Source organism: Artemia franciscana, chromosome 13 (genome assembly GCF_032884065.1).
Source record: "Artemia franciscana chromosome 13, ASM3288406v1, whole genome shotgun sequence".
NCBI lineage: Eukaryota > Metazoa > Arthropoda > Branchiopoda > Anostraca > Artemiidae > Artemia > Artemia franciscana.
Window position 1 is genome coordinate 30,216,621 of NC_088875.1, and position 14,957 is coordinate 30,231,577.

A 14,957-nucleotide genomic window follows, 5' to 3' on the forward strand; every position below is an offset into this window, starting at 1 on the left:
ACGAATAAATAAAAAAATAAAATCAATGTCTATATATACAATTAATGCTACTGTAATTGAGCACCACAGAAGTATCTGTATTAAAATACCAAGGCTCTCTACATTTTAATCAAATCAACATGGTGATTAAAAGACATTTTTTTTTTCAAGAAGGATGCTTAGGAAACGGACATGAGCCACTAATAGGATCAGACATATACTAATAGAGCATTTAGACAGATGTACTTCAGATAGTTGAGGACAAACCTGAGATACACGAGAAAAAAGCACTAGATTTAGAAACAATTAGGGCAAGAAAATTTACATGAAACCAAAGTAAAATTCCTTCGAAGATGTCCACTAGTTTTGTACGAACCTTTGTCTCCGTTCTCCCGGAAGTAACAAGGGTGGTATCATCAACAAAAGAACAAGAGAACGAAAGAAACTAAACAACGATTATGAGCACGGGAAAATGTAGGATGACAAAGACGACAAAAATATAGACGATTTTCAGTTCTGACCAGATGATTTGAAATTTGATTAAGTCGCATGTTTCTTATTGGTATGTTATTTGGATGTCTACGTCTCCTTCTTTTCTTTAACACTTACAATAAAGCTATAAATCTTATCAAGGAAACAAATCGTTCTGCAACTAAACTGTTTCTAGTTAGGCATCTTTAAAAAATTATAAAAAGAAAAATCAGTTTCTGATATGACTTTCTGCCATTGGTTGCCGGTCTAGTTTTTTCTTAGTGCTACTACTACTAACAGGTCACTGCAACACCAAGCCACCGGAGGCCAATACAGCTGCGTATGCTCCTCCTCCTTCCTAGTCTACTCTACGCCTCCCTCTTTATTCTCTCCCTGGAAGTTCTTGTTTCCCTTAAATCTTTCTTTATGACATCCTCCCATCCCAGCCGAGGACGACCTGCTTTTTGTTTGACCCTATATGTTTGTCCGAAAAGAACAATCTTTGGCAATCTGTCATCCTTCATCAGCTAGTGTGCCCTAGCAATCTCAACCTTTCTCCCGTTATAGCCCTAGAAAGTGGAATTGAACCACACTTTTCGCACCGCCTAATGTTTAAGATAGGGTCAGTCAGTTTGGTACCCAAAACAATCTGTAGGTGATTTCTCTTGAAAACATCTAGAAAATTTTCCATCGTTTTTTTTTTTCCTTTTTTTTTTTTTTTTAGTGCTCATGCTTCGGAACCAAACTTGTTCGCCACTGTCATCTCTGTAGCTTCTAATATTCTAATCTTGGTTTGCAGACTTCTCTTCATATCCTTTCAAACTTGTTTGAACTGTGAATAATAATACTACCTAGATAAGTGAAATTGTCCGACTGATCGATTTTCTCGTTACCTAACACAACCTTTTCATCTTTCCTTATTTCTAGCCTTAGCAAAAAAGTCTTCTTTAAATTAGTTTTCAAACCTATTCTCGCGCCCTGAACTCGCAGAACCTCTAAGAGTTCATTCATTTTGATAACACCTTCATCTAGGAAGCGTAAATCATCAGCATAATTGGATTTGAGGAGTGTTTTACTTCCCCATTGGATCCCGTGTTCTCCCATTGCCTTTGCTGTCTACCTTAAGACAAAGTCCATCAAAATGAGTCATATAAATGGAGATAGAGCGTAAGCCTGATAAACTCCTGATTTAATATGAAACCAGCTACTAACCATATTTCCTATCTTAACCGCAGCAATGATATTTTCATACATAGCACTTATCACTTTAATGTAGTTGTCTGGTATACCATACAAGGATAAGACTTTTGCTAAAGCTCTTCTATCTGCTGAATCAAATGCTTCATCACAATCTGTAAAAGTACTAAAGGTATTTAAAGACTCAGACTTTTCTCGATTGTTAATCTAAGAATGACAATTTGATCTCTCTCTCTCTCTCTCTCTTTTGCTCTCTCCTCATCCATCCCTCAGCCTCTATTTAGTTTTGTTGTAATATATTATTTACTATTTATGAGTTAGCCTTTAAATTTTATGTGTATATTCTCCCTCCTTTGTTGTAGGCAATGGAGTGTTCGCGAGGACCAGTGTGTTGTATTTGAATTGTGATATATATATATATATATATATATATATATATATATATATATATATATATATATATATATATATATATATATATATATATGGACTCATGGACGCAGAAAAGTCCATGACTGCCTGTCCATGGATTATTCTTTATGGTTGATTGTGTTTGGCTATGCTGTTTGACCTATGTGATTGTATGGATGAGTAGGGTTAAGGCCTCATTCAAGTGCTGTTCTATATTAATCACTAATTTAGGAAAACAGTCTTCCTTTTCTCCTTCTGTCTCTTTTTTTTTTTTTTATGTGTTTGTGCTGTTGCATTGGTGATTTCTCTTTTCATGGTATATATATATATATATATATATATATATATATATATATATATATATATATATATATATATATATATATATATATATATATATATATTCAAAGTAATTTCTTATTTGAGGAATGTTCAGTGGATTCCATTTTAGTCCTGATGAGACTAAACTTGTATATACAGCTGAAAAAAAGCCAGAGAAGATAGTTCCTTTCACTGATTTTGGCAGAGAGACAGAAAACGGCTGCACTTCAGATGCTAGGACTGTAAGCTAATTTTGTTTTTCTTCTCCCTTTGGGATTTTCTTCCTGAAAAACCTAAATATTATTCTGTTTTCATCAATAATATCCTATATTTGTCATATTAATTGCTTTTTCTGCGTTTTCCGACCCAACTTCTCCCAGACACTGGAATTTAGCTTCCTTCTCGGAAATAGTATCCTGTGTGTGATATAGTTCAGCTCTATTAACATACAGTTGATTAAAAATTGGTTGAAGAAGAATTTGTCAAACTTTCAAACTACAAATTTGCATCTTAGTTTTGAATAGTAAAAGTTTAGTTTTTTTATGGCTAGGAGGAAAAGTAATATATGAATTTTGTAAACGCTTAGTTAACGTAGTTCATTTCAATCACCGTCTCTAAAGATACATAATATAAATTAACGTTGAAAAAAAAACTTCTATTTATCAATAATAATAAATGCCCGAGTGTTTTGGCTAATTTTTATAATAATTTTTATTACATAATTTATAATATATTTGGCTTTGTTCTTTATTATTAAGGAATAAAGGGAAAAAATTAGAAAAAACTTGCTTAGACAAGTGATGCATGCATAAAAGAATGAGAAGACGTGAACGCTATGAAAAAAAGAAACACGAGAGGAACTGACATCTGACATTCTATAGTTGTAGTCTTTAGATCCAGTAAACAATTCTTGGTGTCTCAACCATAAGATAGTTTGTCCGAGTTGAGTGCATTTGTTTCTAATTAGTTGGTTTGACAGGGGGTGGCTACTACGAGAAATCCCTAAAGAAGAAGGTGAATTTGTTTACTTGTAGAAAACAGCCATCGAAGTTGTATCCAGTTTTTTACTGAGATACTGGAGAGAGAGTTGTAGGGAACGACTGAACCTGCCCTATTAACGCAATTTGGTATCTTTAACGCAATTTGCTATCTCGAAGCACCAGCATACGGTGGGTATTCATGCTCGGTGATGGGTTTGACACAAGACTTATAAAGTGGGATGATCGTGTAAGGTGGTAGAAGATCTTTGCAGCGAAGAGTCATCCCCAGTTATGTTGTACAGGAGGTTTACACCAGATTTATATAGGCCTTTCAAGATAGATCTGTGAAGGAGTGGATACCGAGATAACGAAGCTCGTTGATTCTTTTTATAGCTTCATTCGTGAAAAAGAAATTGGGATATAAGCGTGACACTTCTAATGGGGAGATCTTCAGCTCTTTTGATTTCGATGCATTTTAGTTGGCCATCCTTGTATCAGATATTTTTTTTTTTTTTCCAAAAGATCCATCTGCAGGGCTGAGAAGCTTGGGTTGGATCTTCGTGTTTTAGGATGGTCACATGTGTTGTGGTGTTGTTGCCAAAGTGATGAAGGGGGTCTGCAAAGTTGTCTCCCATGTCATGAATTTAAAGAATGGAAAGTATGGGTCCCAAGACACTACCCTGGGTTAAACCTGTCTTTATTAGGCAGGACGTTCGCGTGAAGCTAACCCGTGAAGAACAACTCTCAGTGAATGATCAGAAAGAAATCTCTTGATCACTGTTGACAGACTTCTGTGGACGTCCTACGTCGTTCTTTAGTAGCCCACGATGCCAGACACCGTCGAAAGCCTTATGGATGTTGAATGACAATAGCCTGGTGTATTGTTTTGCTAGAAGTTCAATCCACTCCTGATTATGGGCCACTTGGCAGTCGAGTGTTGAATGTTTCTGGCTGAATCCATCTTGGTGGTCGCCTCAAAGGTCATTTGACTCTAAATTATAAAACTGATAAATTCTATGATTGACAACATTTCCGTAACCTTTTGCAGTATGGGTCCCAAGACACTACCCTGGGTTAAACCTGTCTTTATTAGGCAGGATGTTCGCGTGAAGTGAACCCGTGAAGAACAACTCGCAGTGAATGATCAGAAAGAAATCTCTTGATCACTGTTGACAGACTTCTGCGGACGCCCTACGTCGTTCTTTAGTAGCCCACGATGCCAGACACCGTCGAAAGCTTTATTGATGTTGAATGACAATAGCCTGATGTATTGTTTTGCTAGAAGTTCAATCCACTCCTGATTATGGGCAACTTGGCAGTCGAGTGTTTCTGGCGTAATCCATCTTGGTGGTCGCCTCAAAGGTCATTTGACCTCTATGAGTTTAGTTTTTGTTGTAATCATTTCATTAGGTATTGGGTTATAAATATGGCTTTGATTTATGAAAACTAAAGGTCATAATATGAGATTTATGGCAATTAGGTAAAAGCGAAGGCTACTTCGCTTGCAACGTCTTCGATAATTTCCATTGTACTGCCCTTAATATTTCTTCTGTTTTTCGAGCCATGACATGTCATCCACAAACTTCCATCGATCGGCTGATTCATTAGCAAGATTGTTAATCATTACCAAAAATAGTAAAGGACCTAAAAATATACCCTGCGAAACTCAGCAAAAAACAGAGAGTGATTCAGAATAAACATTTTTGCACTTAAAAACTTGGCTCCTATTTGGCAGAAAAGATGCAATAATATTGACTAGAAACTGGGATACATTAAATTAATTCAGCAATTTTTCAACTAAAGCCTTATGACTAACTAGATCAAAAGCCTTTTAGAGGCCAATTAAAAGGTGGTTGAGCCAGGTATCTGGCTCGTCAAGTAATTAATATACAGTATCGAGGAGACTGACCAGTTAATGTTTCGTTGATAAACTTTTCATGTTTCCGAATTGTTGCTCATCAATCAAACAGTTTGTGGTAACTAACTGTAGTAAGGAGTGACCCGGTTCAATAGTAAACGAATGTCTGGAAAATGGAATTTTGATACTAATAGATACATCAAAAGAATCGGATTTTTATGCTGATTTTAAATATATAAGTTTCGTCAAATTTAGTCTTACCCATCAGAAGATATGAGCCAGAAAAATTTGCCTTATTTTGGAAAATAGGGGGAAACACCTCCTAAAAGTCATAGAATCTTAACGAGAATCGCACGATTAAATTCAGTATCAGAGAATCCCACTGTAGAAGTTTCAAGCTCCTATCTACAAAAAAGTGGAACTTTGTATTTTTTGCCAGAAGACTGATTACTGGTGCGTGTTTATTTGTTTGTTTGTTTTTTTTTTGTTTTTTTTCCAGTGGTGATCGTATCGACCCAGTAGTCCTAGAATGTTGCGAGAGGGCCCATTCTAACGGAAATTAAGCTCTAGTGCCCTTTTTAAATGACCAAAAAAATTGGAGGGCACCTAGGCCCCCTCCCACGTTCTTTTTTCTCCCAAAGTCACCGGATCAAAATTTTGAGATAGCCATTTTGTTCAGCATAGTCAAAAACATCTTAACTTTGTCTTTGGGGTCGACGTACTCCTCCACAGTCCCCGGGGAGGGGCTGCAAGTTACAAGCTTTGACCAGTGTTTACATACAGTAATGGTTAATTGGAAGTGTACAGTTGTTTTCAGGATGATTTTTTTTTTGGTTGGGGGGTTTAGGGGGGGGGAGCTACGTTGAAGGAGCTCTTTACGCTAAAGTATTTTACTGTTTTAAAAAGTGGATTTGAGAGAAAGAGTCAAACTTTAGCGCAAAGAACGGGGCTTCGAGGAGGGAACACCCCCTTTCATATACGGAGTAATTTCTTTTCGTTTCAAGGTTTAATGTCGCTCCTAAGTACAAGGATCGTCTTTTTAAGCCAATCTGCTGCGAAGCTCTCATACAGTTTAGAGAATATTGGTGTTAAGGTAATTGGTCGGACTCCATAAAAATCCAATCTAAAACCTTTCTTCTGTATGGGTGTAACGTATCCTTTTTTCCAGCACTTAGGATATGAACCACTTCTAGTTATTGTATTAAAAATATTTGATAAATGTTTTGATAACTTATTAGGAAGTACTTTTACTAAACAAAATTGAAGTTCTCTTTAGTTTACGTATTTTCGCCTCAACATCAACAGGCTGTACTACAGGTATATCCTGGTCTGGTGTTAGGGGCCAGGGAATATTACATAAGGGGAGCAGAGAGGGTCTATATAATAGCGACAAGGTGTTTATTTAATGCATTAGTTGTAGTTTCAGGGGGAACATCAAGATTAAAGTTAACATTTTTGACTGTTTTACCACTGGTTTTCTTGACTGTATCATACCACTGCTTCGGTCGTGCTTTATAGAGTTTACTTACTTTATTACGGTAATATTGTACTGAAGCTTTCCGAATCCGCTTTTTTGTAGATTTCCTTAGTAGGTTAGTTTCTTCTATTTTCCTTGTTGGAACAGTCTTAATTTTTGTCGGATTAAACTTTTTATTGTATCATTCATATACGGCTTATCATTAGAACATCTTTTCTTTTTGACTTCTGGAAAATGAAGTAAATAATTATTGATAAGTTTTTCTTGGAAAAGTTCGGCTTTCTTAATCGATTTTTCGGTAGTGAATACATCTTCCCATTGGTCTTCTGAAAGCCATGTTCCAAATTTGAGCCGACCACTATCAGTGTCTGGTCGATACTTAAATACATGAAATTTATAATTGTGGATATGATCTTGTATCGGATTTAACGAAAGCGTAAAATGGTAACTTCCACCAAGTGGGTGGGTGGATTGAGTTTTTGATAGAATTCATGCATTTCTGTACAAATAATGTCAAGGGAAGTACCACCTTTTGTGGTTGGGATATTAACAATTTGTTGTAAATTAGCTTCCCGACAAAGATGACTTGCATTTGGTTCATTTCCGTCACCGGTAAGTAGGATCCCAGCATTTGGGTGTTTAGATTGGAGGTAATCATGCGATGCACGGAGTTTTTCCAAGAAATCTTTATGCTGCTCCGATTTTTGGCCGGGTGAATAATAATAATAATAATAAAAAAAAAAAACAATGATATTAGTTAATGGGCGTGGTAGAACTTTCAGTTTAACTTTAATCCAAATTCTTTCATTATGCTCATTTATCCTGGAACATTTACATCCCTTGGCGACAAATTATCGCGGCAAAAAATCATTAACCCTCCACTCTTTTTACCAAGGTAATGATCATGTGGGCGGATTTTAGTAAGCTCATTAAAATAAGCCATCTTCAGAGTAACCAGGTTTGGGGACTGAACATCTGTCATACAAATTAAATCTGATGCTAGCTTATTCGTCGTAATTTCAATCTCAATAAGTATTTCAAAATTAAGACTTTCTACATTACTGAAAAACAACATAGGGAAAGGGTAACGTAATTTATTATTCTTATGTTTACTATTATGAGTACCAGAAACACCCGTCTTATCTGGCAAACGATTTGAAAAGGGAGTAAAAGGGTGAGGAGGTCTATGGACACTTTCTAGGGGTGGCTGGGGATTATCATATTTAGCGGGGATGGGGCAATATGGGTAGGCTCAAGATCAATTTACCTGGTAGTAGGGTAACCAGACAGGGAACCAGGGACTTTCGACTCCAAACATTAGCAATAGTAGTATCCCTGCACACCATATCATATTGAGGGCTTGAAACAAGGGAGGTAAATCTGTTGGAAGTCAGGATTAATAGTTTGGGGGAAATCTGGAGAAAAGAGACGGAGGGAGTACTCTCGAAAAGAAGTCGAGAGCTACTGGTTGGAGATGAAGTGCTTAAACTGGTGCTTCTTGTGCCAGCGCCAGTTTCCATCGTGATTTCATTTTTGGTACATTCAATAAAATACGATCACCTGATTTGTGTCGACTACTAGACTGAAATGAAGCCGCCGAAAAAGGCGTAGGGAAGTTTGTGTACCGGGGCTGACCAGGAAACCGATTCAGGGATCGACTTGGAAAATTTAGGCCCAAGGGCACTTGATGGTGGCATGGGACCGAAGGGGACGTAGCCTGGCCCACGGCCAGGTTAGCTTTTCTGTTTTCGATTGATTTAAATACTCAAGTGGGATCAAAGGCCTTGAAGCATGGGCCAAATTACAAGCACTGTCGACACATGATAAATCTGCACATAAATTAAGATGATCAAAAGAACAGGTACTATTTTTGCAACATCCTGATTTAAAATGCCCAGAAACGTGTAAATACTGACAACGATTCTTTTTCCTACAAAAACCACTCTCGAAAAACCTGCATACAATGTTACGTTCTTTATTGGTTAAGGACTTGCGCCTAACTTTTTGTCGAACTATTTTCTCGAAAACAATTAGCAGTTCATCTTCAGTCGGTTGAAGGTCATGAGACTTATTCTCGTCACTTACACTTACATTAGCTAATTTAACACTTTCCAGAACATCGTCATCGAGAGTCATTCTAACGTTGCATGCACTTTTTACGCCACTTAACGAGTTACAAATCGGATCGCTCAGGGCTTGTCGGGGCCAGAAATTCTCTACCTATTGTGAGGAGGTTCAATATCCAAAATATTCATCATGTTCATATTTATAAACCAAAATTATAGATTAGATACACAAATGTCAAACAACGCCACTGCGCGTAAATAAAATAAATTCGAACAGCACCACTCCACACGAAAGTCAGATGAAGACTGATATAGTCAGATGAAGACTGATATGTATATTTTCCAGATATACATCGTACGCACCCATCTCTAGTTGAGCTACCTGAAATTGAACCCATCGAACAAATTCTGATCATTTTCCCCCGAGAAGTATGTGAGAAGCTGAAACGCCTCAATGCCAGGAAGAGTATTTACCCGTTAGAAGCTCCTATTGAGTTGATAGCTGATTGCTCTTAGGAGCTTGGTCCTATTCTGACTGCCTTTTTCAATCAATGGTTAATAGATGGTTCATTCCAGACTGCTTCAAGACAACTTATATAACTCCCATTCGTAAAGATTTGCACCCGGATCAAAAAATCCAACGCCTCTTCGAAGTGTTCGAAGGCTTTATTTTCGATTATCTGTTAAGATATTCAAGCTAATTTAGACCCTTGGCAATTGGGTTTAAGGCCTGGTTATAATTCTACCAACTGTTTTGTATGTCATCTGGACGATCTGATGAAACATCTCAAGAAAGAAGAGACATACGCCAGAAATCCTACTCAGTGATATAGTGAAGGCATATATAGTGACAGCATCTAACACCAAATAGCCACTTAACGAGCAAAAGAAATTGGTGCTTGGCAATTTCTTATGAGAATGGCTGGAAATACCCTGCAAAATCGAAACCAATTTGTTTTCCTTACCCAAAATGGTTTATCCGAATTCCAATAAATATGTTGCATAACTCCTCAAGGTACAAAACTAGGACATCTAATCTTATTGATTGTTTCCGTCCCTATATTAGCGAAAATACAAAGTCCCTGTAGCTTTGCTAATGACCTGTCTAGCATATCATTCAACACCCCAGCGAGTTTAGCAAAGGAGATCACTATTTCCTCAATATTTTCCCTGTTAAAACATGATCCTGAAGATGTAATGCTTTCGGTTAGTGGAAAAAAGAACCATATTCTATGGGCCAGCTTCTTTAAAACCACGATTCCGTTCAAAGTTAACATTGGACTTGCAGCAACAAAAGAAGAAATAAAAATTCTCTGAGTAATTTTAAAAGTAACATGAAATGGCATTCACATATACTGTTTATCATCAAAAAGCTTCCCTCTGTCTAAAATCGTCTTCGTGCCTCACTTGCTTTAACATCCAAATTTCCATTCTGCGCAGTCTGTGCCACTTCTATGTCTGATCACAAATTGAATATGCTTGTCCTGTTTGGCATCCCGGTCTAACTGCTATTCAATACGAAAAGCTTGAAAATATTCAGAAGCGAACATGCCAATTAATGCTTGGGGCTAATTACACATCCTATGAAAACAGGCTACTGGCACTGAGGCTTCAGAAATGGTCTGAAAGGCACCACTATCTTAAAATGCGTTTTGGAAAAGCTAAAGTCCAAACTCTGATGCCCATTACAAACTTATGAATTCCCTTCTTTTACTCCTTTTGTACTCCTTTTGAATAGCTCAATCCCTAGGCGCCTCACACCTTCAATTTGAATCGCGAAATGTTTAGTGGAAATGTCTTACCATTAATAGGCCATTAATAATGCTTACCATTAATAAGGAAGATTGATGCGGTGTTCGGCGTTTCTGATTGAACAAATCGACAGTAATCCCAAATCTGAAATTTAAAGTTTTCACAGGATATGACATGTTAAGCAAATTGGACTGTACATTGAATCTGTGGAAAATTTCTTTAAGAAAACTGATTGACACCAGAAATCTCTTGATGAATTATAGTGATTCTCAGTATATTTTTTGTTTGCCCTCTTCTCCTTCTAATAATATTCAAAAAATTATACTAAGAATTTAAGTGAAGGAGGCTGTAAGAACGCCTTGCTAAGACTTTCTATTGTTATCCTGGTTAAACGAACTCCTTTTTGGTTGAAAGGAAAAATGAAAAATTGAATCGAAAAATCCTGAAAAGAAAAATCGCCACCTTACAATGGGCTATATGGTTCATGGCTCATGGTTCATGGGCCACATTTGCGCGTCTTATCGTATTTTTTTTTTATATATATTTAAGTGGCTACCAATATACTTTTCAACATCGATAGATATCTAGAGTTTTTTCTTTACTTTTTAAACATTTTTCTGTGCTACTTCTATACAGTCAAAACCTTTGAATTCATTTTTGTTTTCCAGGATTCAACCTTTGAGTATACAGAGACTTGGGGTGAACAACTTACTGGAGTTTCAACCCCATTGGTTTTCATCCTGGATCTAAAAAAATCAGTGTTTAATAAACCGAGTATCACACCCCTAACTCTGCCAGAAAATATGGCGTTTGGTCAGCCCAGTTGGTCACCAGATGGCAGTGGAATCATTGGTGTTTCTTGGTTAAATTTGCCAAAAAGACTTGGGTTAATTTACTGCCCAAATCGACAAGGATATATTTTTCATGCTTCTTTGGATGGGAAATTTAGTGAGTAGAATATTCATGTTTAATTTACTAATAATTCTTTAGATCTACAAGTTCGACGCTTGGTGCTTGTTCTGATCAAGGAGGCACACTCGTGCCTCTATAAAGAGGCGACACACGACAATGTTAAGCGATCTTCGGTTCCAGTGGTCGCAGACGGATGGGGAGGGATGCATTTCGTAGCCCGAGCTCCAACTAAGAAACCTGCAAAATTTCATCCCCCTCCAACTTTTTCTTCATGGGGAAAATCTGGCCGAAAGTTTCGACCTGTCAACCCAAGCCCCCCTTTAACGTTGTCCGATCGGGCTGAAATTCACAAGTTAAGGTCCCCTAGGGCCCAGGAGCTTATCCGCGAAATTTCAGCTTGATCCGATAACTCCTTCCCTGTTTTCCAGAAACCACCCATTAGCTATTTAAATTAACGGATTTCTCTCCATAAGAGCCCATGTTAATTTGAAATTTTTAAAAGCTATTGAGAAGTTATATTTACACACATGCAAGTTATTAGCTCAGTTGGTAGAGCGTGAGACTTTTAATCCTCGGTTCAAGGGTTCAAGTCCCTTACGGGCGGTTTTTTTTCACAACATCAAAAAAATTTTGATAACACCTGGACAGCTTATCATTTGAGAGATAACAGAATATTAGCTTCTTATGAGCAAAAGAAACATTTCGGTCATTCTATCTATTTTTTTTCTATTTTATACAATGATTTAAAAGCGGGGGGGGTTCCTCTCCTAATTCCTGTACGAGGAGTACAGGAATTATTAAATTACATCCACCATGGATTGTAGAAAAACGTACAGAATTAATATGAAAAAAAATTAAACCTGTACAAAAGAGTCTTTAAAAGCGGGGGGTTTGCCTCTCCTAATAGTCTTCTTATAGTCCTAATAATATGAAAAAAACTTCGTTTTCTTAAAGAGTTAAAGAGGCTGCGTCCCAAAGTCGAACCTTAAAACGTACAGGAATTAGAAGAGGCAGTTGGGGGGCTGCCGCCCCCCAAACCCCCAGCTTTTAAAGACTCTTTTGTACAGGTTTTTTTTTTTTGGGGGGGGGGACTTCATTGTTACTAATTACTAGTTTCGGCGCAATGGTTCTCCTGTCCTCTTGTGTTTAACATTTTTCGAAGTTATTCCATTATTCATTCATTTCAATTTTTTGTTAATTAAAAGAGGGCCTTTCCGAAGCCAAGAGCTGGGGGTTAGCAAAAAAACAAAAAACCTGTACAAAAGAGTCTTTAAAAGCTGGGGGTTTGGGGGGCGGCAGCCCCCCAACTGCCTCTTCTAATTCCTGTACGTTTTAAGGTTCGACTTTGGGACGCAGCCTCTTTAACTCTTTAAGAAAACGAAGTTTTTTTCATATTATAAGATTAAAGGCCTTGATCAAGATATTTCAAATACCTTTTTTTTATGGTTTCCTAATCAGAGTGAAAGTAGGCTAAATATGCCTGTTTCGCACACGAAAAATCGAAAACGGTGACATGCCATATAAAAATGTATATTTTATATTGTAATTTTGCTATAATTGTGATATTTAAGTGTGTTATAGTTTTAATATTATATTGTGATTTATAAAGATTAACGCAATTTTATGCAAATTGAAACAGCATCTTTTACTCATCAAAATCATTTAAAAGTATAAAACCTTGGCGCAGGTGCAAAAATTTGTTTTCCTTATTTCCTCTAAAATTTTGTTCTTTGGAGGCTACTGGAGCAGATATATACAATGCTGGATTGGGTCAGGTAAAGAGTATGCCTTTCAAGTTAAGACTGCTATTTCGATTATGAAAACTTGATTAATAATTGAAATAGCGGTATACAGATTGGGAATTTAAAACATTGTTTGTCTGTAGAAAAAACCTAAATACCCTTCAGAGCTGTGAGGAAAAGAGAGGAAAGGTAGAGCAGTAAAAAGACTAATATAAAAAAAAAAATAGTCAAAGAGCATAGAATCAAGTAGTAAGCTTTCACACTGTAAACATTCTTTTATCAAGGCTTATGGTTTATTTATCTTTTCTAGTTGAGGTGGTTTATTACGAAAGTGAGATCAAAGTACTCCCCAGGATTTAAATTTGAGCTCTTATTCAAAAGCTTCGATATAAAAAAAATACCGTCCTAATTCGCAGACTTATATTGTTTAGGGAAAGGGGTGTAATCACAAGGCACAAAATCCCTAAGTTATACAATGAATGTAAGAAAATCGGGGGCAATCGTATTGCCCCCGACTGTCCAAGAGTATGACTCATGGCTGTCCAAAGGGGCAGTCCAGTACACATTAAAAATAAATATACACTCGTCAAAACCATATCCAGGATATTGTTTGGCGGGGGGGGGGCTCACCTAAAAGAACTTTAAAAAACAGACACATAATTTTTTTATATGTATTTTTGAACGTTTTTAAGAGTCGGAAAGAAATTTCGGGAGGGGGCCAAACTCCCTAGCTCCGTCCCTGAGTAGGGCTATGACCCTAATCCAAACTTTATTTTGATGCAAATTTCACTTATCAACCTATCAACGAACAGTAGAGTTGCCCAATTACGTACAACATAAACCGCCAGACATCAATCCTTGATATTGTGGGAATAAGGCGTGCTAATAACGCTCGGCTACCCCCCCCCCCCTTTGTTTCTACCTGGCTCTGAAGCTTCTTCTTGCCCTAAATATCTTTTGTAAAATATTATAACGCGTCATTGGTAGTCGATATCAGATGTAGTTTGCCTTTATATGAACCCGGAGTTCTGGTCAGTACAATAAAAATCAGACAATAACTTATTTTACATAAATTGCCCCGCATATCTAACAAACTTGTTGGTGTAATGCTGTGACTCTTCAACTACCACACATTGCTGGGTCTTTGGATCCACATCCTACCTCATTTTATGCTATTGTTCGGATTTAAGCTTAATTAGCCAGCAATATTATGACCTGACTTCAGTATTAGTTATTTGTCTTCTTAACATGTTCAGTTTTAAACCGTCATCTTGTTTTTCCTTGTAGCCAAATTAAGTGAAGATGGCTGTGCAGTATTTAGTCCTCGTATAAGTCCGGATGGAAAAAAACTTGTGTGGCTGGAAACGAAATCTGGTGGACCGCATCATCCAACACAGCGACTAATGATGATTGATTGGAATATTGATTTTCAATTGTCAGCGGTTAGTACTGCTTACTCGTTTCCTGCATAATTAAATAAAGGAAACAAGTTTTCTCAATTGAAAGTAAGGAGCGATATTAAAACATAAATCTAACAGAAGCTATTCTGTATTTGAAAGGGACAGGCCCTTCCTCAATACCTCGCTCTTTACGCTAAAGTTTGACCGCTTGTCACGACTCTGCTTTTTAAAGTAATAAAACAACTTTAGCGTAAAGAGCGGAGTGTTTAGGAGAGGTGAAATTTTAATTCGCTTATTACTTTTAGTTGAAAAAACGTGTTTAAAAAAAATATTTGATTGTTTTTAAAATAATGCCGCGAAAACATGAGATACAAAATGGTGCACACGATTT

General features: G+C 37.0%; 1 protein-coding gene across 1 annotated transcript in view; it reads left to right on the top strand.

The window, feature by feature from the left end:
• The window catches only part of LOC136034785 (acylamino-acid-releasing enzyme-like), a gene marked incomplete at its 3' end in the record, with an annotated part of 58,016 nt that overhangs the window by 20,208 nt on the left and 22,851 nt on the right, over positions 1 to 14,957 (top strand). Inside the window, 3 exon segments of the mRNA XM_065716195.1 lie at positions 2,485 to 2,621; positions 11,181 to 11,460; positions 14,454 to 14,608. Coding sequence (XP_065572267.1) covers positions 2,485 to 2,621; positions 11,181 to 11,460; positions 14,454 to 14,608 — 572 coding nt within the window.